Source organism: Chrysemys picta, chromosome 9 (assembly GCF_011386835.1).
Source record: "Chrysemys picta bellii isolate R12L10 chromosome 9, ASM1138683v2, whole genome shotgun sequence".
NCBI lineage: Eukaryota > Metazoa > Chordata > Testudines > Emydidae > Chrysemys > Chrysemys picta.
Window position 1 is genome coordinate 24,972,671 of NC_088799.1, and position 22,769 is coordinate 24,995,439.

The window sequence follows — 22,769 nt, forward strand, 5'->3', positions numbered from 1 at the left end:
CATGATATTTCATTAATAAATGATGATGCAGAGATGTTGATGTGATGGTATGACGTCATAACAAAACGATTACAGTGTTAGGGAGTCACTCTGTGATTATCTGGTGGCTCCCTGGAGCCCCCTTCAGCGAGAAAACAGTTATCCTTCTCTTCAAGATTGTTGATCGGGGACTTCATGTATTAAGAGCTCCATAATTCCTGCACCTTGCACTGAATTAATGATTGTGAAAAGGAAAACTGCTGATACTTCCTTTCACCCCAACAAATACATAAAGAATTAGGAGGAGACGAAAGGTCTTCTGAAAATGTTATCAGTGGCACACAGTATAGAACTGTCTACAACAGGCTTCCCTGAAGACCTTGCATTGTTGCAGCTTTTCCATGACTCTTACGTGAGTCAACACTGCCACTGACTAGAATAGAAAATTCCCCTATTTCTAATTTTGCTTCCTTTTTCACACACACAGACACACACATAGACCCTGCATCAGGGGAAATATGCATGTAATACAATACTGGCACAGTATGCTGGGGCTGATTCACTTTTAACCACAAAAAGCAGCAGACATAGCAAAAATAAATGCAAAAAAAAATTACACTGTCATGTTATGGTAGAGATTTTATACCCCAAAATCAGGGGGCTAGCGTTACTAGGTCAGCGAAGCTGTGCTCAGCACAAGTCCAATGGGAGACCATGAAAGTGACCTTAGTGCTGCTCAATCTTACACCAGCAGCCCACAAACCAAAGGGGGGACAAGGGTTGTTGCTGCAGCTGTTGCTCGGGTGTTCCCGTATACCTGGCCACACGCCACATGGGCTAGAATAGCCAGCAGAGATTACAGTGCTCTTTGTTGCTCAGGGATTCTCCTTCACCTGCGGAATCCTCAGGAAGCTGCTTTTAAGTCTGTTTGGCCTCACCAGTGTGGCACCATGACCTGGTGAATCTGGCCCTGGAAATCCAAAATTATGCTTCCTACAACAATGGAAACTCATCCGCTCTGCATGTGATTATCAATGGTGCTAAACTACAATGCATTAATATAGATTCATGTATGTAATGTGGCCATTATGGTTCCATTAGAAACCATACCACTAACTTTCATTACTGTATTGTGCATAAACTCTCAATTACAGTGTTACATTAATATAACTTTTAACATTTAATTTCTGTTTTTAAATAATAATAATAGAAAAAGGAAGGTGCCAGTGCCTTTCTTTAAAGGAAATAACTATATCCACAGTTGTACAGTCACTTCAATTCCAAGTGCTATGCATCACCATACTAATGTGCATGCCATTTTCACTGCCTTTCCAAGTCTCTCAATAACAGATCTGCTGGCGGGGCAGCAACTGTGATGGTGCAACCTGACAGTTTGGCCTCAGGGAACAGAATGGAACTCCAGTGAGCTAGGGTCATAGTCCTGCCTTTGTAACAGATGGAGGCTTATTTGAATATGCAGTCTAGCAATCTGCCAGGCTTCTTCTGCAGAGATTCTAAAAAGTGGTGGCAACAGGTTTGATGGCCTTTTTGCTAGGGCCCTGGCATCTTCACCTGAGAATTTCAAGCATTCTGTGCTCCAGCTCCAGAACATGTGAAATTTTAAATCAATAACTGACCAAATGGTCTAACCTTCAGAGAAACATGCTAGGGGTGAATCAGAGGAAAGGATCTTAACGTGGTTATGTTAGTGAGGTAGATTAATTACAGTGATGGGATGATCCTGTCACTGTAATGAGTGTTTACACTGATGTGCTACAGCATTTTAAGTGTAGACACGGTCAGTACTTGGCATTTTACAGGATTGTGCCATTAATGACAGCAATATTGGGCCCATAATGTTTGGCTATGGGTCATGATACTGTAAGGTGCTGAAAAGCTTGCAGCAAGTCAAAAGGAGTTGAGGAACCATAGTTATTTGCATTAAAATATTATTGTACTGCCATAAAACTGATCATGCATTCACTTGATTGACTCAAATTCAGAATAACACAGAGACAGATCTTAGAACAATATGTTTCCAACCCACTTTCCAAGTATCAAGAATACATCATACAAATTATAAACACACTCCAGCAGGAGCATCAGCAAACATCTACAGCTTTGTGTGTTGCAAAGTTCAAAATGTGTTTCAAAATGTATATGGTGTAGCTGGTTCTCGGAAAACATTTATCTTTGGTGGGTGTTAAAAAGTCATATTTAAAATTTTAAAAGAGAGAGGAATTTCTGCACCTTACGAAAAGCATTCCTTGTGTCCTTGTAGTTACGGCTTAGACTGTTTACAAGATCCATTACGTATCGCCAAATCATGTAATTTTGAATGTCTCTGTGTAATAAAACAACAATAATAAGCTGGTGATGTTTCTAGGCTTTTGGAACTTATTGGCAATAAAATGCAAATTTTAAAAACATACCTGACATACCTACCTGGAAGTATATTTATTAAGAATAGGCTTTAGTTTGGTTAGATATTCTGGAGCATAAACAACCACATCTTCTGCATTCTTGACATTAATTTCCACAGTTGACATTATATTATTTATGAATTCTGACCAGTTGAATTGCTGGAAAAAACATGCATTTTATGGATAAGTATTAAATAAGAAATAAAATAATGTGATTGTTACCCATTTCTTTTTGGGATTCAATTATGTTTGAGTGAAACAAATGTTTCAGCTAAACTTTAGCTTTCCTAATATTGACACTACTGTAACTGGAGCTATCCTGGTAAAACTTGATTTTGGAGGATCTGAAATGATATTATCCCAGGCTGACAATTAGCGTGCAGGATATGGAATTTGTTTTTTTTTTTTAAAGTACAGTGATTTAAATGGTTATGGTACTGTAAAATAAATCTGGAAAAATGGAAATGATACTTTAGGCAGTTTCAGGGGCTCTTTTCTTTTTTCTTTTCTTTTCTAATTTCTAGTCAAAAGTTTTTAAATTAATAATTCACTGAGAACCTTATTTTCATTTACTCTAAGACCCCTCTTTACTGCTCTGGGAGTGTAATAGGGCCTTGGTATATATGATAATCTGGTCCTGAGACTTTCATATGCACTAAGGGCCTGATACACAGCACAGTGAAATCAATAAGATGTATTCCAATGTGCTTTGGAACATACCCTAAATCCTTTTACTCTTGCTCCCCAGCCTGTCATATTTTCACTAAGATGAGACACTTGAACAGGATCTTTTTGAAAGCAATACTGTTTGCAGTGTAAAGAGGCAGTTAAATCTCAGACCAAGGTCAGTGCTTGTCTTTGGAGACCACATTATACTATCAGTAAATTAAACAATGCCTTTGTATTTACACTGAGAGTGTACAATGAGATCAATGCAGGCTACAATAAAAAAAAAGCCATTGTGAATGGCAGGTACACACCTACATAAAAGCAAACTGTTTGGACGCATCTCTGGATGAGCACTCTAGAACATAGGCATCCCACATTCTGGCTTGTGCAAAATATATCCTCTCAGAATTCCATGTCATTCACACGTGAACAAGGTACACAGTCTGAAACAGACCATGTCTATGGCTTATGTGGGTGAGTTACACTCTAACATTAAAGTGCCTTTTTTCCTCCTCTTCTGGCCTCCAACCCCAAATTCCTTTGTTCTGCTGTTCATTATTACACGGTCTTCAGAGCTTGGGCCAACAGCTATCAAAGCAATTTTCTATTAAGCAAATTCTTATTGAGTAATGCCTATGCAATCTGCACAGTGTGTTATTTTAAAATGTGAACATGTTAAATTTGAAACTGTGAAGGTATAAGGGATATCATTCCTCAGGGGTCAGAAGCCTGCAGCTGGCTGGCTGATTAGCCTCACCAGTTGCACCTGGGGAAAAAGAGCTGGCACTGAATTGGTTCATCCTCATAAAAAAAGGTAGCAGGAAATGGAGGGAGGAGTTGGTAGTACCTTCCAGAAAACTGATGGGCTAGTAGCTGTTTGCAATAGACTGCTGCTGGACCAATTGTGTTACTAAGGCTGTGAGGTAAGAGGCATGAAATTCTGGGATGATGAACTTACTGGTGTGAAGAGCAGACTTGGGGAAGGAACTACTCAGCCTGCACAGACATTGAGGGAAGAGTCTGTGAGGTTTTGTTTTCTTGTGTTAAGAAGGCTTGAAATAAAAAAACAACTGACTGTGGAAAACTGCTTCCCTGGATTCTATGAGAGATCATCAGACAGAATTACCCTAGGGAATGAGCTGGCTCAGCAAGAGCAAAACCCGGCCTGGTAGGAGGAAGGTGCTGTTAGATAGGCCCCCAATCCTGTATGCTCTGTAATTGTGAACAACCCTTGAATAAGAAATATCATTGCTTGCCATTATGTTTTCTGTTCAATAGCTCTTTGCTCAAGGAACTAGATGGATGAAAGTAGGGTGACCAGATGTCCTGTTTTTAAAGGGACAGTCCTGTTTTTTGGGACTTTTTCTTATATAGGCACCTATTACCCACCACCCCTTGTCCTGTTTTTTCACAGTTGCTGTCTGGTAACCCTAGATGAAAGGATTGGTAAGAGGTTATAGAATCTTTCACTGAACACTGAATTTGTCCCGCATACAGGCAGTAGTTATTAAAAATTGTTGACAGCTGGAGACCATTTTGTGTATTATGAGGAATGAGTTACTGGTCTCACTCTATTATGTAGTGGGACAGTATTTGTACTACAAACCCCATCAGCAACATGGCATCTTTGTTCATAGTTTCAACAAAGAACAAGGTCTGAGTAAAAATGGAGAATATACTTCTACAACCTATACATGCTCCCTCTAGGTCAGTACTGAAGCATATTGGCAGAGTAATGGCCTTTTCCACAGACCATTATATTGACAGCACTGGAAAATGTGATACTTTTCACATGCATTACACTCCTATTGGCCTTATCCTGTGTGGCTCTGAAGACTACATGGAAGATGTTTAACTCCTTCAACTACCAGAAACCTCAATGGAAGTTGCAGGATGAAAAAACAAAAAAACCCATTGCAGGATGAAAAAAACAAAACCCTTCTCCATTCATCACTTTACCAAGTGAGCTTCCAGTGTGAATAGATGATATGGCAGTTTCCATTAGGAAAACTGTGAATATACACTGCTTTGTGTAGAAGTTCACATGATCTGTTAAAATCTCCATATTGGCCCGTAACTCCCTGTTCCGTTGTACTGGTATTCAAAATGAAAAGAGGGCTGCAGAGCCTCTGTGGGCCAATGTGAAGACTGAGGGGGTGGAAATTAGAGAAGATGGTTAGGGGGCTGGAGCACATGACTTACAAGGAAAGGCTGAGGGAACTGGGATTGTTTAGTCTGCAGAAGAGAAGAGTGAGGGGGGATTTGATAGCTGCTTTCAACTATCTGAAAGGGGGTTCCAAAGAGGATGGATCGAGACTGTTCTCAGTGGTACCAGATGACAGAATAAGGCGTAATGGTCTCAAGTTGCAGTGGGGGAGGTTTAGGTTGGATATTAGGAAAAACTTTTTCACTAGGAGAGTGGTGAAGCACTGGAATGGGTTACCTAGGGAGGTGGTGGAATCTCCTTCTTTAGAGGTTTTTAAGGTCATGCTTGACAAAGCCCTGGCTGGGATGATTTAGTTGGGAATTGGTCCTACTTTGAGCAGGGGGTTGGACTAGATGACCTCCTGAGGTCCCTTCCAACCCCGATACTCTATGATTCTATGGTTGTCATTGGAGACAATAATTGAGCTACTCAGTATTTTACCCCTGTTCAGTTAAATCTGCTCTTTAAATAGTTGAGGAAAGTTACTGTATCTAGGACAAGCACCTTTGTCCTTTGACACCTGAGGAAGTTTGTCACTCAAAACAGTCTGCCTCTTATTTTGAAAAGTGGTTTGGTCTTGATTTGTACTTTTTGAGGCATTCTTGGACAGACTTTCAGGAGAGAGGTGGCTGTTTATTTTTAATTCATGGGGAAATTAACAGTGTAGTAATATTTTATGAGCAAACTAAATAAATTCCTGATACCATGGTTTATGTACAGTAACTGTTTAACTGAGATCTGTGGGTGTATGTGACTTGTATGAAATCAGAAGTGCGATAAGATGAGCGAAATTAAATTATTATTTAGGTTGGGAAATTTAAGGTCAGTCTTTGAGATTAAGAAGGATACTATGTAACAGGCAGTGGTAGGAGGTGTATTTCAAAATACATTACTTGGGCTGAAACACTTAATAATAATAATAATTAATTAATAATACACTCCTGCCTATTGTTCCAAGTTCTCTTCCAGTGACCATTAGCTAAGACTGTATTTCCAGAAGTTGCAAGTTTCACCCTCCTGCCCCGCCAAGAGTAAATCAAACCCACAGAATTAATTTGTAATGAGAATATTCTCTCATCTTCTCTAACCTTTCCATGGGGTGGGTGGGGGATGGCAGGGTCAAGGCCAGCCATAATCTGGCTCAAAATAATGTGTTTAGCTGTCAAATGTAGAGACATGTGGATAACTTTATTTTTCATGCTGCTGGCTGTTCTGAAAAATAAAAAAAACAACTTGCTTTGGGCCAAACAAAACATTTTGTTTAAGCTGTAATGGAACAATTCATCTTGATTTCTGGATTATTTTTTTTTACACTTTTTGTTTTGAAATGTCCTTCAATTTTATTTTTAAAATGTAATTTTGAATCATAAAAATGAAAGGTTTCATTTAGAAAATGTTGAAACAAAACCTTCTGTATTGGGGGTTTATTTTTTCAATTGAAACCATTTGGTGAATTCGACACATGCACAAAGCATTTTGGTTTACCAAGTCTGCATTTTTTGGTTGTTTCCTCCCCCCTTCTTCCCCCCACAAAAAATTTGTGTTGGAAAAATTTTGACCATCTCTAGTCAATGCTCTTCCAGCAAGCCTGAGTATTGGCTTTAAAAGAGCACCTCCTTGTTTTTAATTTAGTGGCATCAAATCAGCCAGTAATACCCTATCATCTTCAAGCACTTCATGTACATAGTTCAACTTTAAAATATCTCCGTTCTAGATATAAAAGCTTTATTTCAAAAAGAATTCTAATATTACATAGTTTCTTTTATCAGGCACTAATAGGACTTGAAAATATTGGGATATTAATTACTCACCTTGTGATTGATCTCCAAAGAGAAGTTATTTTGGAGTTCTGTTAATGTCATTTTATTGTACAGCAGAACTGGATCGCTTCTGTCTTCAGGTTTAGTTGTAGCCTACACATGTTAATTACAGAAGAAGACTATATAAGTTGAGGCAATTTATAGCAATACCAGGAGAAGGAAGTGAAAATGATGAAAGAATTGAAGGTCTTAAGGCTTGATACATGTCTACTGTATATGGGCAGTTCATAATATTGCTCAATGCCTTGCAGGTACATGTTGTAGGCTTGAGTCAAAAGAGAGGACAAAATTACACTGACAAAATCTCTGTTAATACTATAGGTCTCTGCTTTTTGGATTAGAGAGCCAATATCACTGACTTTCCAAAAAGCTCTCTTGCTTTGCTACGATACTTTCAACCCATAGGATATACTCCTACTCTTTTTTTCTCATGCACCATGGATATCCCCAGTTAAGTTGCTTAAACAGCCATCTGGCACATGTTCTCTTGTCCTCAAAGATCCACCCTTCATTCCTGGGTTTCCATCTGTCCTTTCCAATGTACAGCATCCCCCCTGACCCGGATCTGCCAGAAGGGTAGGAGAGAAGCAAGCACTTGCATGATGCAGCACTGAGCAGGGAAATACTGCTCCTTGGGCCTTTTGCCTTGGGGGTGCCATACCGCTGCTTCCCCTCTGTCTCCTCCCATTGCAGCTTGTCTGACTAGAGAGGGGGAGGAAGTATCATCTGGCAGCATATCGTCCTTGTGTCCCTTCTTACCTTAGCTCCCAAGATGGTGAGTTGAGAATGCAAAATAATAAGGATCCGAGTGATTTCTCAAAGGAAGGTGGTCTATCCAAGGCAGAATCCCCTGCCTCTATTGGCACAGCCAATTCTGTTGGTGTAGGGGTAGCAAACTTTGGCCACTCCATTCATTTTTAATTTAGAAATTCTCTCCCCAGCTCCAGTCCTTTTTAAGACTTCCTTTATATTTATTTTTTCATTCCCTCTTCCCTGCTCCATTATTCCGCACTCGGCTTCATCATATATTTTTCTCTCCACTCCTTTTCCTACAGGCTTCTCTAAGCAGAATGCAGATTCCACATCCATTACAGCTCAAACTGGAGCTGAACTTTCAAATTTAGGTCAAATGGGTTCAAAATTAGGCAACAGCAGCTTGCCCATCACTAAGCATGGCATTTGCCAATAGCGAGTGCCATAGAGAAGTGTCAGATGTGATTTCTTTTCTAACTTGCCTTTTCAATCCTTCAAACCTTTATCCAATAAACTCCTTTTGGTTGAAAGTTTTTTCCATCTTTGGTCTCAGTCAAAGGTGACTTTCTCAAGAGTCTGAGGAAAATCAAAATCTGTTTTTGATATATGGAAATGGGGAAATTACACTTCCTCCTTGACACACATGCCATTAGTCTGTTGGTGTGACTCAAATGGCTGAAGCTAGAAAATGCAAACTTGGATTGTTTTATAGTCCTCCTCACCAAGGAAGTAAAAACAACTCAAGGGTAAAGAAAATCAGTCCAGAATCTTCCCAAGTTCTGAATGTTTTGAGGCCATATTTTTGCACGTGAGTACTAGAATTTTCCATTTGGTTTGTCCCCTGACACTTTTAAATTCTGGCTGCCTGTGTTAGGGATACTATTGTTGAAGAAAACTCTTGACTAAGAGTTTGGGACAGCTGACTAGTGGGAGACTGAAAAGGTTGTGTGGGCCAAATATTATTCTATGTTGTATTCCAGGGACTAAAGTCGGTGCCCACTGCTCTAACTAGCCCCCCAAAAATCAAAGAGAAGGATAGGAAGGAAGGAGACCCCTAAAATGTCCCTCATAAAGTGCCCTTTCTTAAGCAGATGGTATGTGAACCAAGTCTCTCCTGTCATTTTCCCACTCCCCACTGGAGCTATGAAGGGCTGAAAGTAAACAATGTGCAGAAGGTCTGAATACTACTGCTTGGGAGGAGACAGCTAATGACAATATTTTCCCTTCCTCTTGTAATAGGCACCTTCAGGTCCATGTGCCCTTTAATCTCCCATCTTGTGTACCAGGCCTGACCTTCTTCAGGATTGCTTGGCCTGGTGCACATCCCATTTACAGTCCACTGTGTCTTATGGACACCATACTGCCATATAAGCTAGTCTTAGGATTTGGAAGCTAAAGTGTTGTATAGAGTTGCTGTGTTTAAATGGAGAACCTCTGTGTACACGAACTGCTTCAAGTGGTCTGCAGTAGGCTGCATTACATGTGGCATTCTCCTCCTAATTTCCAGCTGCTTTATCAAATTAAAAGACAGCTAAAAATACACAACATTTTGCTAATATTACTTTCCAGACAAGCAATTGCTGTAGTCGCCACTAGGGTGTTATGGAATCCTAAATAGTAGGGGAAGTGGTCAGCAGGATTGTGAATGTGAGGGAAGGCGACCCATGAGACAATCTTTCAGGGTCTCACTTTGGAAAAGTCTGAGACTTCTGCTCTACTCTATACAGTTGGTATATCAGTTTAAGATTGTAAAATGTTTTGGGATCCTTTGAAGATGAAGGCCATTATATAAATGTAACATGGGCTGCATTGTGTCTTGAATACAGGGTCCAGTTACATGGAGACCATGCCTATTGATTTATCTCCGGGCAGACTATGGCTCCATATCCTCTTAGTGTTCACATAAAAGTAACTTCATAACTGTTTATAATGTTCTTTCCTAAATGTTCCTACTGCTTATCTCTTTTAACCTAAAATAAAGTCAGTTATGTAAAACCCACAAAGAAAAGTTTCCTTACATTGGCAATCTCTATCTCCAGATCCATAACTCTTTCCATTTCTTTAGAAATCTGGCTTTCATTGATGGTGAGATTTTTTTCTTGGAGAATTAGCTTAGCCACAGAAATCATGAAAGACACATAGGCTGAACACGCCTGCAAAAAAGAAACAAACAATTTCAAGACAAACCTCTTCAAAGTACTGTGTATCATGCATATCTTAGACTAACTTTAATTTTTGTGAATTATTGTTCCTGGCACTTCTTAGCTACATTTCTAAAGAACAAAATATAGTACTACATTCTGAAATGCTGCGTTATAACGTGGAAATTAAATTTAAAAATTTTGTCATGGCAAATTGCTATATGGTTGCAGCACTAATCAAGGCTAAACATTGCAATCTGTTCTGCCATGCACTCATAATTTAAAATTAAGATGTTTACTAGTCTATACTTAAATCCCACCCCTCGTGTTTGTCTGGGAATTACCCTAAATTTCCTAATCATCTTACTTAAATTATAATTTCTGAAAATAGTGCCTCCAGGCAGCAGAAGCAGAAACATTAAATGAGGGAAATGCTGATGGGATAGTGCTGAATTAGCATTTGGGAAACATCACTCCAGAAACAATTATTCTTTTTTAGTCAAGTAACTACTATATCTTTCTTGTGAGTCTATAGGAACCTCTGTGCTGGGCAGTTTCCTTAGTCTGCAATGATACGTACTTTCTATCAGAACATCCTGAGGTCTCGCTAATGGCCGTGCACTCCTTAGGCCATCAAAGGCTAGGGAAAAATGTTCTGTATACTGTTTTTTTTAATAAACTGTGTTGGCTAAATAGTCTGTATCAGGGACATTTCTGCAGCTCCTGTAGAAGTTAACAGACAACGATAACCTTTCTATAGGCTTTCAGATCATCCTATTCAATGTAATGAAAAATAATATCCCAGCTATGGATATCTATAGGGTGGTTCACATATAGTACGGATATAATTTTATAAGATTAAACTTCTATAGAACCCTCTTGGTGTCATCTGTTCAATTTTATCAGACTTTTCCATAAAGGAAAGTAGGGCAGGAATTTCATTACAATGCCTCTTTATAATTCCCATTCATTTTGCTTTACCTTCTCCCTGATAGGAATCCTGCTTTCAACATGCTCCCTTAATGCAAATATAAATAAATTAAACTAAATATAAAAACAATATAATTTTTAAAGTATATGTGCATTTAAGGAACTATATTGGGATGTTTTGATGTCTGCTCACAAGCTGACCGAATGTGACCTGAAATGAGACATTCAGATGGACATTTTAGCGACTATCACCAATGGCATTCATCTGCAGTTAGCCTCTCGTATGTGTGTTTAAAAGGCAGTGCTGGTTACAGTCTGTATGCACTTGGGGCTTCAAACTGTGAAGCACTGGGCACCTCCTGAAAATGATGTTGACTTCATTGGGAGTTGGTGGGTCACTGCACCTCACAGGACTGGGCCCTCAGTGGTACTTGTCATGAGTTAGAAAAGAACACTTTAACAGGGAGGAAATGGCACAAAGTTCCTGGCAGCTAAAATGCCAAATTGTACCATGGGGCGTGCTCGTCAAGCCCAGAAACTTTTAAGAGTACGCAGCTATGTACACAAATCTTAAGCTTTCTATGGGTCTAATCCAAAGCTCACTGAAGTTAATGGCAGTCCTTGAATTGCCTTTAATGGACTGCGGATCAGGCCTAACCTGGAGACCATTGCATGGCACCTGGGAACAATCGGAACAGCCAAGAGGACAATTCAGCTGATCTCTAGCTACAGCTGTAAATAGGTGCTGGATATACTGCAATCTTAAAGGGCATTCAGGGTCAAAAATAACTGTCAGCAGTGGGGTGAAATGGTTTCTGAGGTACCACTAGTTTAAAAAAACTCTCATACAGATTCCACATGTAGTTTTGGGTGAGAAACACTCCTGATAAAGCTGAAAATGCTTAGGTTAAAGAACAGGAGATGGACCAGCTGTCTGTTTGCCACACACAGCTCAAGGATAAAAGCAGAATGACACAGTGGGAACCAGAGCCAAGAAAAGGCTGCTGGCAGAGTGCAGGTGGCTACTCTGTTGGGAAGAGACTTTTCTCATTCCCTTGAAGTCTTCGGGGTGGTGGGAATATTTAGAATCTGCCTGCCTTGTGCTTACTCTTGACATTGCTAAGAGGTTTCAGAGTAACAGCCGTGTTAGTCTGTATCCGCAAAAAAGAACAGGAGTACTTGTGGCACCTTAGAGACTAACAAATTTATTAGAGCATAAGCTTTCGTGGACTACAGCCCACTTCTTCGGATGCATATAGAATGGAACATATATTGAGGAGATATATATATATATATATATACACACACATACAGAGACCATAAACAGGTGGGAGTTGTCTTACCAACTCTGAGAGGCCAATTAATTAAGAGAAAAAAAACTTTTGAAGTGATAATCAAGCTAGCCCAGTACAGACAGTTTGATAATAAGTGTGAGAGTACTTACAAGGACCCTTGTAAGTACTCTCACACTTATTATCAAACTGTCTGTACTGGGCTAGCTTGATTATCACTTCAAAAGTTTTTTTTCTCTTAATTAATTGGCCTCTCAGAGTTGGTAAGACAACTCCCACCTGTTTATGCTCTCTCTATGTGTGTGTGTGTGTGTGTGTGTGTGTGTGTGTGTGTGTGTATATATATATATATATATATATATATATATATATATATATATATATATATATAATCTCCTCAATATATGTTCCATTCTATATGCATCCGAAGAAGTGGGCTGTAGTCCACGAAAGCTTATGCTCTAATAAATTTGTTAGTCTCTAAGGTGCCACAAGTACTCCTGTTCTTCTTATTGCTAAGAGGGTGTGTGTGTGTGTGTGTGTGTTTTGTTTTTTGGGTGTGTCCCCCCCCTAAACATTTGTCCATACTTTCTTCATTATTTAGTGGTGGAATGTTTGAGGTTTTGATGGTAACTAATCTGTCAGGTCACAATGTAACACCATCTAATTTGTTCACTAAATTCTGTAGCAAAACAAATACTAAAACCAAGTATCTTGCCTTTAGAAGTCCCAACAAATAGCTATTGTTACAGCCCAGATACATCCTTAAAGTGGATGGAATTTGGATTAAAATTTGAATGGGATGCCAGCACTGTACAGATTTGTATATCTGAGAACTCAGTGGCCTGATTCTCCTCTCACTTATGCTTGTGTAAATCACAATCTGCTCCACTGAAGTCATTAGTGCTATACTTTGTAAAAACTATTGTAAGATCAAAATCAGGTCCATAGTCAGACCAAATGAAAATACCAGCAAGAATCACAGTTCATACAATTTTTATTTAATTTCCTCGTGACCTACTTTCTGGTAGGCTGTAAGCTCTTTGGGGCAGGGGCCATCTTTTTGTTCTGTGTTTGTACAGCACCTAGCACGGTGGGGTACTCGTCTGTGATAGGGGCTCCTAGGAGCTATGGTAATATGAATAATTAGTGGTTATTTTTATTAGTAAGTAAACTCTTACAATTTATACTAGTTATGTTTAGTTAACATTAAGTATCATATGTTAGCAAAAATCAACAAAACACAATCATGCATTTCCCATCACTTCTGCCTTTAATTATATGATGGGAAAACTGGCTAATTAAAGCCACAGTTTTAGCACTTAGATGACTTCAGTAAATATATATATTTAACCCCTTGAGGGTTAAGGTGCGCCCATTGTTGGCAATGGGAGAATATACAATTCTAGTATCAAGGAGTTAATGAAAATATGCATGCATGGTAAGTAAACATGAATTAAAGAAGATCATCTAGAACTACAAACAGTTTTAGTAATTCTAATGGCATGATGTGATGTAGGAGCTAAGCTCTTTGCTTACCTTCAAGCTTAAGATACTTTAGACCTTTTCTGCTAAACCATGCAATACAATAGTTCTGACTGGAGGCTCCTTTTTGATTGCAGGTTTCCTATTCTCTTCGACCCATTAAACATACCAGTGACAACTAAAATTTAACAATTTTTTTTCAAAATGATCAAATGTCATTTCCATTCTTAATCTTGTTTTCAAAAGTCAAACAGACAATGAATCCACTAACTCTAACTCTGGTCTATAAGCTCCCAGGACAAGAACCTCAAGAAGGTGGCAGCAAATCTGTAAAGCCTGGCCTCCACTGACACCCTAGACTCTTTCCAGTCTGGCTTCATCCAGTATGTACAGAAGTGGCCTTGGCTGAACTGATGAGACAACTTCCTCATGATGATGGAACACCAGGGCTGAGACCAAATCTTCCATATTAAATGCTTTTAACACTGCCAGTTTGAACTGTCCTGGCTTGTTTTTTGTGTCCTGGCAGAAGTTGATGGAATGATGCTACATTTATTCCTTTCCATTTTGGGAAACTGCTGCTGCTCTGTAAGAGCTTCAACTTGCATGCTCCCATAAGGCTCAGTCTCATCATTGCTCTTCTTTGACATCTATGTGCAGCCATTAGGGACGACCACGAGGCAACATGAACTATGTGTATCCTTCTCATCCAGCACAGAATATTCCCACTATCTCAGTGCATATGTGGAATTTGACTTTGGATAGAGAACAGCTGGCTCAGAGTGCACCCAGGAAAACTGAACCAAGTCCCTACCTTTACTGAATCATATTCATAGCAGCACCTCAGCCCTACAGGCTCTTGTCCCCCTCCCCTACTCTCATTTATATCTCCCTGCCTTCTCACTTGCTACTCATTCATATTCAATGTTTCCTTTTTCTGTTCCTGATTTTTTGTGCCTTTTTTCATGTTTCTTCCTCCCTCTTCTCTCTGCTAAGCACACTCTCCCTGCTATCAAATCAATCTCTTCTTAAAACTCATACCCATGAACCTCTGTTCTTTCCACCATTGAGGTTTCCATGGGAGTTAGATTGCAGGCTCTTTGGCCATGGACGGTTCTCCTTTCAGTATTGCCTGTGCACATGGGGAGAGAATGTGCACCCCTACTTGTTAGCCATGGCTTACCTCCTTATATGCACCAGTACATTCATAGTAGTCACGAGAAGGCAGACCAAGCCCAGGTTGATCAATCTACAAAAAACAATTAAAAAAGCTTACAGACAAAATAGTCCCACCCTGTAGCAAACCAAAATTTTGGAAATAATGAAAGTATTGCTCTCTGATTTCATTCTTGCCTAAATATTGCAAATCCACAGGCTGACTGAGGTGGAGCTCTCTCTCTCTCTTTTCCTACCTTCCTCTTCTCCCCCCCCCCCCCTCTTTTCTCCTCTCCTTTTTCCTTCCTATTACTGGAAAACTTTAAATCAAGACTGAATGCATTCCTAAGAGCCATGCTGTAATACAAAAACACATATTGGACTTGAGGAGGGATTAATACAGGGAAGTCCTCTGGCCGTGTCCTGCAGGATGTCAGATTAGATAATCACAGTGGAACCTTCTGGCCTTAAAATTTATGAATCATCTCCTCTTAGCTATTTCCCTCTGCTGCTGCCCTTTGAACAATACAGTCCATTGTGGCATTGTCTTCAGAGGTAAGCAGATAATGCAACTGGTGGCAAGGAATATACAGACAAATCTACAGATGGGCACCATGGCTCTTGCATACTCTATATAATGTGTAAAACAGACTAGATTCACCATTGCTAAGGGTTGCATGAGAAAGCTGGGTTGCAGATGGATTCACCAGTGCCCTTCCCCAGATATTCTGCTAGGGGAGACTATTTTAAATTATGGCCAGAGCAGACTACACAGCAGCTGCCTGGAAAATATGCTATTTAATCAACAAAGAGACTGGTCATCCTGGCCACATCCCTTTCAGAGCTTTACAGTGGAGTAAGGGGTGTGACTGTCTTGTACAGCTGCAACTCCCTTCTTGGTGGGTTTTCTGCCTTAGGGTCTTGCAATCCTGAGTTATGCTGGCTGAGCATAGTCCAGCGAGTACAAGAAAATACTCTTTTCATACATATACAGATATTTGTCACAGTCCTATTAAGTATAATTAAAAACCCTCAGTAACAGATTCTCTGTACCAGACTGATAAAAGCTTTAAATACAAAGGGTACAAACATTCATAAGATTTGCTATTGCTTAACTGCCAAAATTCAAATCAGTACTTTTTCCTTCTGACTTCTTATAGCTAATATTTATAAAATAGAGTGAAATGTGTATGGTTCAGGATTATTTAGCCAATGCCATCCTAGCAGACTTACATGAATGATATGCGCTGTGGAGTTCTTATCATCTGTGCCAACAAAAAAATTAATAAGGACCCTTTTCCCATATTGTGAATTCAGTTGTGCAATAGCTGTTTCAGCTGTCCAACTGGCACCTAAGGAAATGATAGATGCATTTAGTCTCAGTATTTTTGGAAAATAAAGAAAAAATACAAGCATTTAGAGATTTTAACAGAAAAATAAACAGACAAAAGTTGTCCTACCATATGCAGAGTCCCAGTTATCTGTTGCTACAGGCCATTCAGACACCCGTGGCAATATATTGATTAAAGGTTTTCCACCTTTACTATCAATAGTAGCTTTTGGAAACAAGAAAATTAATACAGTATGAGTTATATGCCCAGATATCTTAAAACATCCAAATACTATATTGACTTGTATAAAAGGTTCTCCATATTCCAGGATTCTGCAGCTGAAAAACTTTCCCACAGAACACACCCACCAGCAGCACCGCAGATTTGTGCTCCAGAATCTGAGATTTTTTTTTTAAAAATTCTCTCATGGATGCAAAACAAACCAACCAAATAAAAAAAACTTTAAAACGTGAGCCAGTGTAAACTGAAGTACAGTCTGCTGCAATCACCTTCAAACAATAGCTCTGAAAAGTTTCAGAGCTAACATTTCACTCTGACACCTAACAATGATAATTCAAAGGGCTACACTGTTAGCTATTTTACTGCTGATCATTTTAGTAAAAACATCTGGCTAACGTTCTTATCCCCAAAATCCAAAACTGTCTCCCCATGCCTTTCCTGATGTCAGAAGTCCCAAATGACTGCTACCAGCACTCAAAATCTCCATCTTACCCCTCAAGAATTTCTACAGTGCAGTTCTAAGTTGCCGACAAAGTGGCAGCAGCACACAGAATACTGAAAATGCATGGGAAGAGTAATATAAACTGATATCAAAATTAATAACATGGGCTACTGTACTGATGTTGATATTTAATTAAATAAAAATCTACATAAGAACAGCCATACTGGGTCAGACCAAAGGTCCATCTAGCCCAATAACCTGTCTTCTGACAGTGGCCAATGCCAGGTGCCCTAGGGAGAATGAACAGAACAGGTAATCATCAAGTGATCCATCCCCTGTTGCCCATTCCCAACTTCTGGCAAACAGAGTCTAGGGACGCCTAATCTAGTTTACATGAAGTTGGGTCAGAACTTCCAGTTTGCTTCCTGAGATGGCCCCAGAAGCTGGGGATCTTTGTAACATTTGGGTACAGCTCCCATGCACTGTGCAGTAAATGGATTATGCCCATATTTGTATAGAAATCTTATGTACAGTAATTTGTGGAAAAACTTACTTTCATTTATACATGATCTGTACAGAGTTTTTGCTTTCTGCACTGCCACTATGTCATTACTGTTGTCCCTGTCAAGGACATCTGAAACAAAGAACACATACATGGAAAAATATTACAGCATCTCATCTGCAATGGGAGGAGCCCGGAGAAAAACATGATGGAAACCAACTGGGAGCACAAGTATGGGGGGATCAATAACTCTTCAGCATGCTCCCTGCTCATAGTAAATCCCATAGAAGCCCCTCCATTCCAAGTCTGAGAGGACAGGGCCCTGGAGGTGGCATGGCTGGGTGGGGAGTGGTGAGACTCTTGAGACAGCTACTTTCCATGGTATCACCTCTAGTCTACAGATGTTTCCCAATAATGTTTACCAGGTGCTCCTTCTATGGAGTCCCCCTCTGTAGAATGAAAATTCCCTGGCCCTGGAAGGAGAGTTTGCAGATGGTGGGGAAGCTCTGTGAGTAGAGGGAGCTGTGTTGCCATGCAAGAGGTGAAGCCTAGGAAACAGTACAAGAATATTGGGTTTTCCTGCAAAAGCCTATGACCACTGGAGATGCTCTGAGTTTTACAGGTTGTGTCCCCCAAATGATCTGCTGGGGGTAGCTGGGAAGGGTGCTAGCTCCCCACCCCCTGACACACAATGGAATGATTAGAAGAATACCCTATGTGTGGAAACTCAAGGGAGGGATTATATAGGTCACAATCCTGAATTTGGTCTTAATACCTTGTGACATCTTGATATGCCTTGACCTTAACATTTAGAAAGGGGTCGGCCTGCTTGGCTGCAGCTCAAGGAGTAATGCAGAATGTAAAGCTGGCACAGAGCAACTTCCAGCATGTGGAGCAGTGCTCCAATGGCTCACACAGAGGGAAATTCCTTTCTTCCCCTCACCTGGAACAGCTGTCACTTATAGGTCATGAGGGTAATGAATTGGGTTTCAGCTGTTGTAATAGGCGGATAAGTGCACACACAGAATTCAGTCATCACAGGGGTCAGTTCTGGACAAGTCTGCTTCAGTGGTCAGCTACTATTTTTCAGAAACAACAGCATAACCACCAAAGCTCAAATTACTAGCCAAGCAAATAGTCTGGCTTGGCTTATGCTGAACTGAATACAGAAGAATCTTGACTATTCTATCATGTATAAACCTTTATTAGACAACATGTTCTGATTACACATAAGCCAAAGAGGAAACTTTTATATGGTCCAGCTTTCTAGTACATGGACAAACTCCACTGACCTTTCAAAACAACTTCTAGTTCATCTCTTAAAATGTCAAAGTTGCTGTAACGGGAGCTGGTCTCTGGAATGACATTCTTCTTTAACCATCCTCCACAGGCATATTGGTAAAAATCTTTACAAGGTTCTGCAGTAGTGTCCATATTCTCAATGATTCGGGCTGCTGTAATATGAGACAGATCGACATGTAGAAACCTTAGAGAAAATAAATAAATCTGGATTCTGAGGTGGAAAGGGACAAATATAATTCCTGAGTTTAGGATATTCTGGCTTCCCCCTTCCCTCTCCAAAACACCTATACAATCTTCTTAAATTAAAAGAATTTTTTTTCTAAACTAGCCAGTAAATTTAATAATTTAACATCTTTAAAGCCCTGTATAGACAATGACGAATACATCCTCATGACAGCCCTGCGAGTTGGCTGGGTATTATCTCCATGTTACCAATGGGAACACTGAGACAGTAAGGTAAAGTAACTTATCCAAGGCAGAGTCAGTGTGAGAGCCAGGATTTTTAGAACTTAGAATCACCTGACTCCCAATCCTGTGCTCATTCTTCCAGACCACACCATCTTTCTAATTCATACTGTAATATGATAAATACTAAATTGATATCTGATATTGTTCACTGAAAGATCTTCATCCCCAAAGGGCAGTAGAGCTGGACCCACATGTAGTGCTGAGTAAGCAGCCTTAACAATCAATCACTGGAGTTTTGCTTTATCTAAAAGATATTTTTTAAAAAAACCATTTTTGTGCATATTCCTACTCAGTATGCATTTAAAAATGTCAAAGCATCTTTTAAAAATCCTAGTTGCTTATTCAGGATCAATATTTACTGGGCCAAATGCTGAAGTACTTTCTTAATTTAGTCCTTACTCAGGTAAATCTGCCATTGATTTTAATGTGCTTAGATGTGGAGCTACCACTACTATTAAACAGTCCACAAAATGCAACACATACAATAATTTTTTTAGTTACCAGTTTTTTCTAGAAAAATTGATTTTTCTAGTTGTATTTAGCATCATAAAATTGTCAAGATGATGACTCCATGACTGATTATTTGTTTTTTAATTATACAAGGTACTTATGTTTCCTTTACTCATTTACACTTCTTTTGTAATAAAATGCGGCTAGAATAGTATTTAAATTACATGGAAATTTTCCTTTTAAGGAGAGGGAGACATTTTCGGAGGAGATTGGAGTCGGGTGAATGAAGGAAATTAGGGATTGGAAGTGAGTATTAGGAGTTAAGTCTCCTAGAAAGGGTAGTGCTCAGTCTACAGAATTAAAATTATATTCTGGCAGAGTGGGAGATTTGAGGGCCTGCTTGTGTAATGACCTCACCGCAGGTTGCTATCGGGGATTGAATGAAGGACCACCAGCACCCAAGCATAGATACCTACCATTTGAGCTAAAAGAATAACCGTTAAGTGAAAGCAATGGTAAGCTGTTAGCCTCTATGTAAACTAGCCACTAGAGCAGGACAGTTTTCAAGCACACTTCACTTGCAGTAATGCTAGAAAGGCTCCCAGGAGCCAAGCTAGAAGGAATGAAAGACAGAGCCTACAGTAGAAGGAAAAGACATCTGGGATTTTGAGTAGAGATGAAGATTTAAGGTTCTGGAATAAAGATTAAGTGAGTGTGTGTTGAAAACATACAGAAAATGTGTGGAAAAGAAGACAAATAGATGCTTGAAGCAGAAAGACAGACAAAACCCTGCAAATGAAAAGTCAAAGCACATCACCAAGAAATTCTAAGTAAAATGTTACCAAAACACGTCATTACTGCATTCCTGTATTGTTCCTTAGAAATCTAAATTTTTAGTAAATAAAGTTTAAAAATTGTATACCACTAGCATTTTATACATGATACATAGTGTGGTCTGCTGCCAATTATTTAAAAAAAAAATGCTATTTTGTATATTTCTTCACACGAGGCAAACTGTACACTCACAATAGAGAATGTTAAATTATTTTTATTACATTTTTTTGGATAAACAATATGCTCTGAAAATCCTCTGGGGAGTCTCTACAGCTTGAATGATGGATTTGTGTCTCCGTTAAATTTGAACTTTATCACTTTCCCCAAAGCACTACTGATCTTGTTTTCCTTTATTTGTCCATGCTGCGTCTCTTGGTTTTATTGGGCCTGCTCTGGCTCTCATTGAGATCAGTAGCTAAACTCCTATTAACTACAGTAAGAGCAGACCCACAGAGCTTGATCAGTTGGCATCTATAATGCAAGACCTTCATTTTAACCCTTTTCAGGGGCTTGTACATATTGCAAAGTTTTTGAAAATGAACACACAAAACTGTCCCAGTACATTGTTCATATCTGTAAGTTCAAGGTTTTACCAGTTTATTTAATTTCTATCCCTAATAAAATTGTCCCGATTCAATTTCTTTTGGGACCTCTGTATAATTTCCTTGGGTTAGTAATCTGATCACATACTTTCCATGTGTGAACTGCTGCCATAGTACTACTGAAACTAACCTGAGCAGTTTATCCTACTTGGCCTTGATACCGAAGTCCAAACAGATATTCAATGGACATCAACTATTGATTTAAATACTGAACTCAGAGTTACAGTTTATCACAGTGGAAACATTAATAATACATGGTAACTAATATAGATTGACAACTATTTCTCTGTGTTTAAGGGATTTTTTTATTATACCAGTCTTTCGCAACAGAGTGAATTTTATCATACCATTGAATCACTTCATAACGGTGCAAAACCCATGAAAACCACTATATTACCAAATCTTTTGAACTGCTGGATGCCTTGAACTCCCACCGATTAGCCATTACAGAACACTGGTTTAGGGCTGGCGTGTGGAGACCCCATTCACAGTAGAGAGCATTTCAACCCAGGAGTAGTCATGTGAGTGAATGAGTATGTGCTCACAGACATGAGCAAGGACTCCACAATCTGGACCTTAGGTCATGTGCCATATTTATAGGTCTGACCTCCTACATAAAATAGATCATAGGACTTCCCTGGAAGAAGAAGAAGAAGAATGCAAAATACATGATGGGTTATACGGTATAAGGGTTTTATGGGTGCTTGTTTGGAATGAGCTGTGTTATTCACAAGGCTCGTCTCAAATTCATACTAATAATTTTATCTATGATTATTTATTCACATAGAGCATCTAGAACAAATGGAATGGTCTCTGGGTCTCTGCCCAAAAGAATTTATCACAAATATGATATATGGACAACAGTTCGAGGATGAGTAGATGCAGAGAACTGTATTTTTGTATCCCAATGAAAACCAAGTAAAGGCGAGACTGTGGCTGTAAACTGCTGGACTGAACTGGTGATAGCTCCTAGAAACATAGGGTAAGCTCCCAGAGACATTGGAGTCAGTGGCAAAACTCCCATTGACTTCAGCTGGGCCAGTTATTTCACTCATTGTGCCTGAGGCAATACAATGTTTCCTGAAGCATTGGGTGAGTGCCCACAGCAAGGGCATCTGCTACTACCAGAGTGCAGTATGTACTTCCCTCTTTCCTGTGCCAACCAATGATGAAATTCTATTGCTCCTCTTAGCAGTATAGTCCCCCAGTCCATTTACTCTAAAGGGCCAATGAATGGCTGTGCTTAGAGAAGTTAAGTGGGGTACAAGGTTCCTTGCTTCCTCTTCACCTCACCCTCTTTCGTGTGCCCATGCAGGGCAGTGCACAATTTAGAAGATGGAGCATGAAATCTGGAAGATATAGGGTAAAATTCTGCCCCACTGGAATCAATAGGAGTTTTGCAATTGATTTCAATGGGGCCAAGATTTCACCCATAAAAGATAAATCACTACCCTGCTAGAGAGCTTGAAGGCTTGATCCTGATCTCAGACATGCAGAGAAGCTGATTTTTACAAGACAGACAACAATGAAGGCCTGTGCTTTGAGATCAGGATTGAGGTTTTAATATGCTTTAAAAAAGTAAGTGAACCATTGTTGCTATATTTCATGAATTAAAAGTATGATATACAATTAAATCAATTAATTTTACCAAACATTTTAATTAAACTTAAATAAAACTGATATTATAAAACTCCCACAAAGTATCTACTACAAACACATAAAGACCATATGAAATCAGTACTCTT

At 39.4% G+C, this 22,769-nt stretch overlaps 2 protein-coding genes across 9 annotated transcripts in view; one reads left to right on the forward strand and one right to left on the reverse strand.

Annotated features, from left to right (window-relative positions):
- LOC112059097 (uncharacterized) overlaps positions 1-22,769 on the forward strand; it is a 160,058-nt gene that overhangs the window by 42,205 nt on the left and 95,084 nt on the right. The window contains exon 2 of one of the 5 annotated variants that reach the window (XR_010590601.1): positions 21,812-22,006. The exons of the other annotated variants lie outside the window; for them this stretch is intronic. The gene's annotated coding sequence lies outside the window, so the exon portion shown is untranslated. The remainder of the gene's footprint in view (positions 1-21,811; positions 22,007-22,769) is intronic. 5 annotated transcript variants of the gene reach the window in all.
- Positions 1-22,769, reverse strand: part of MME (membrane metalloendopeptidase) — a 94,340-nt gene that overhangs the window by 41,924 nt on the left and 29,647 nt on the right. For all 4 annotated transcript variants that reach the window (XM_065557866.1, XM_008165041.4, XM_065557868.1 and 1 more), the window contains exons 4-12: positions 18,661-18,822; positions 17,420-17,500; positions 16,314-16,409; positions 16,087-16,205; positions 14,882-14,947; positions 9,869-10,003; positions 7,089-7,190; positions 2,425-2,561; positions 2,230-2,323 (exon numbers count right to left, since the gene is read on the reverse strand). In XM_065557866.1, the coding sequence (XP_065413938.1) occupies positions 2,230-2,323; positions 2,425-2,561; positions 7,089-7,190; positions 9,869-10,003; positions 14,882-14,947; positions 16,087-16,205; positions 16,314-16,409; positions 17,420-17,500; positions 18,661-18,822 (992 nt within the window). The remainder of the gene's footprint in view (positions 1-2,229; positions 2,324-2,424; positions 2,562-7,088; positions 7,191-9,868; positions 10,004-14,881; positions 14,948-16,086; positions 16,206-16,313; positions 16,410-17,419; positions 17,501-18,660; positions 18,823-22,769) is intronic.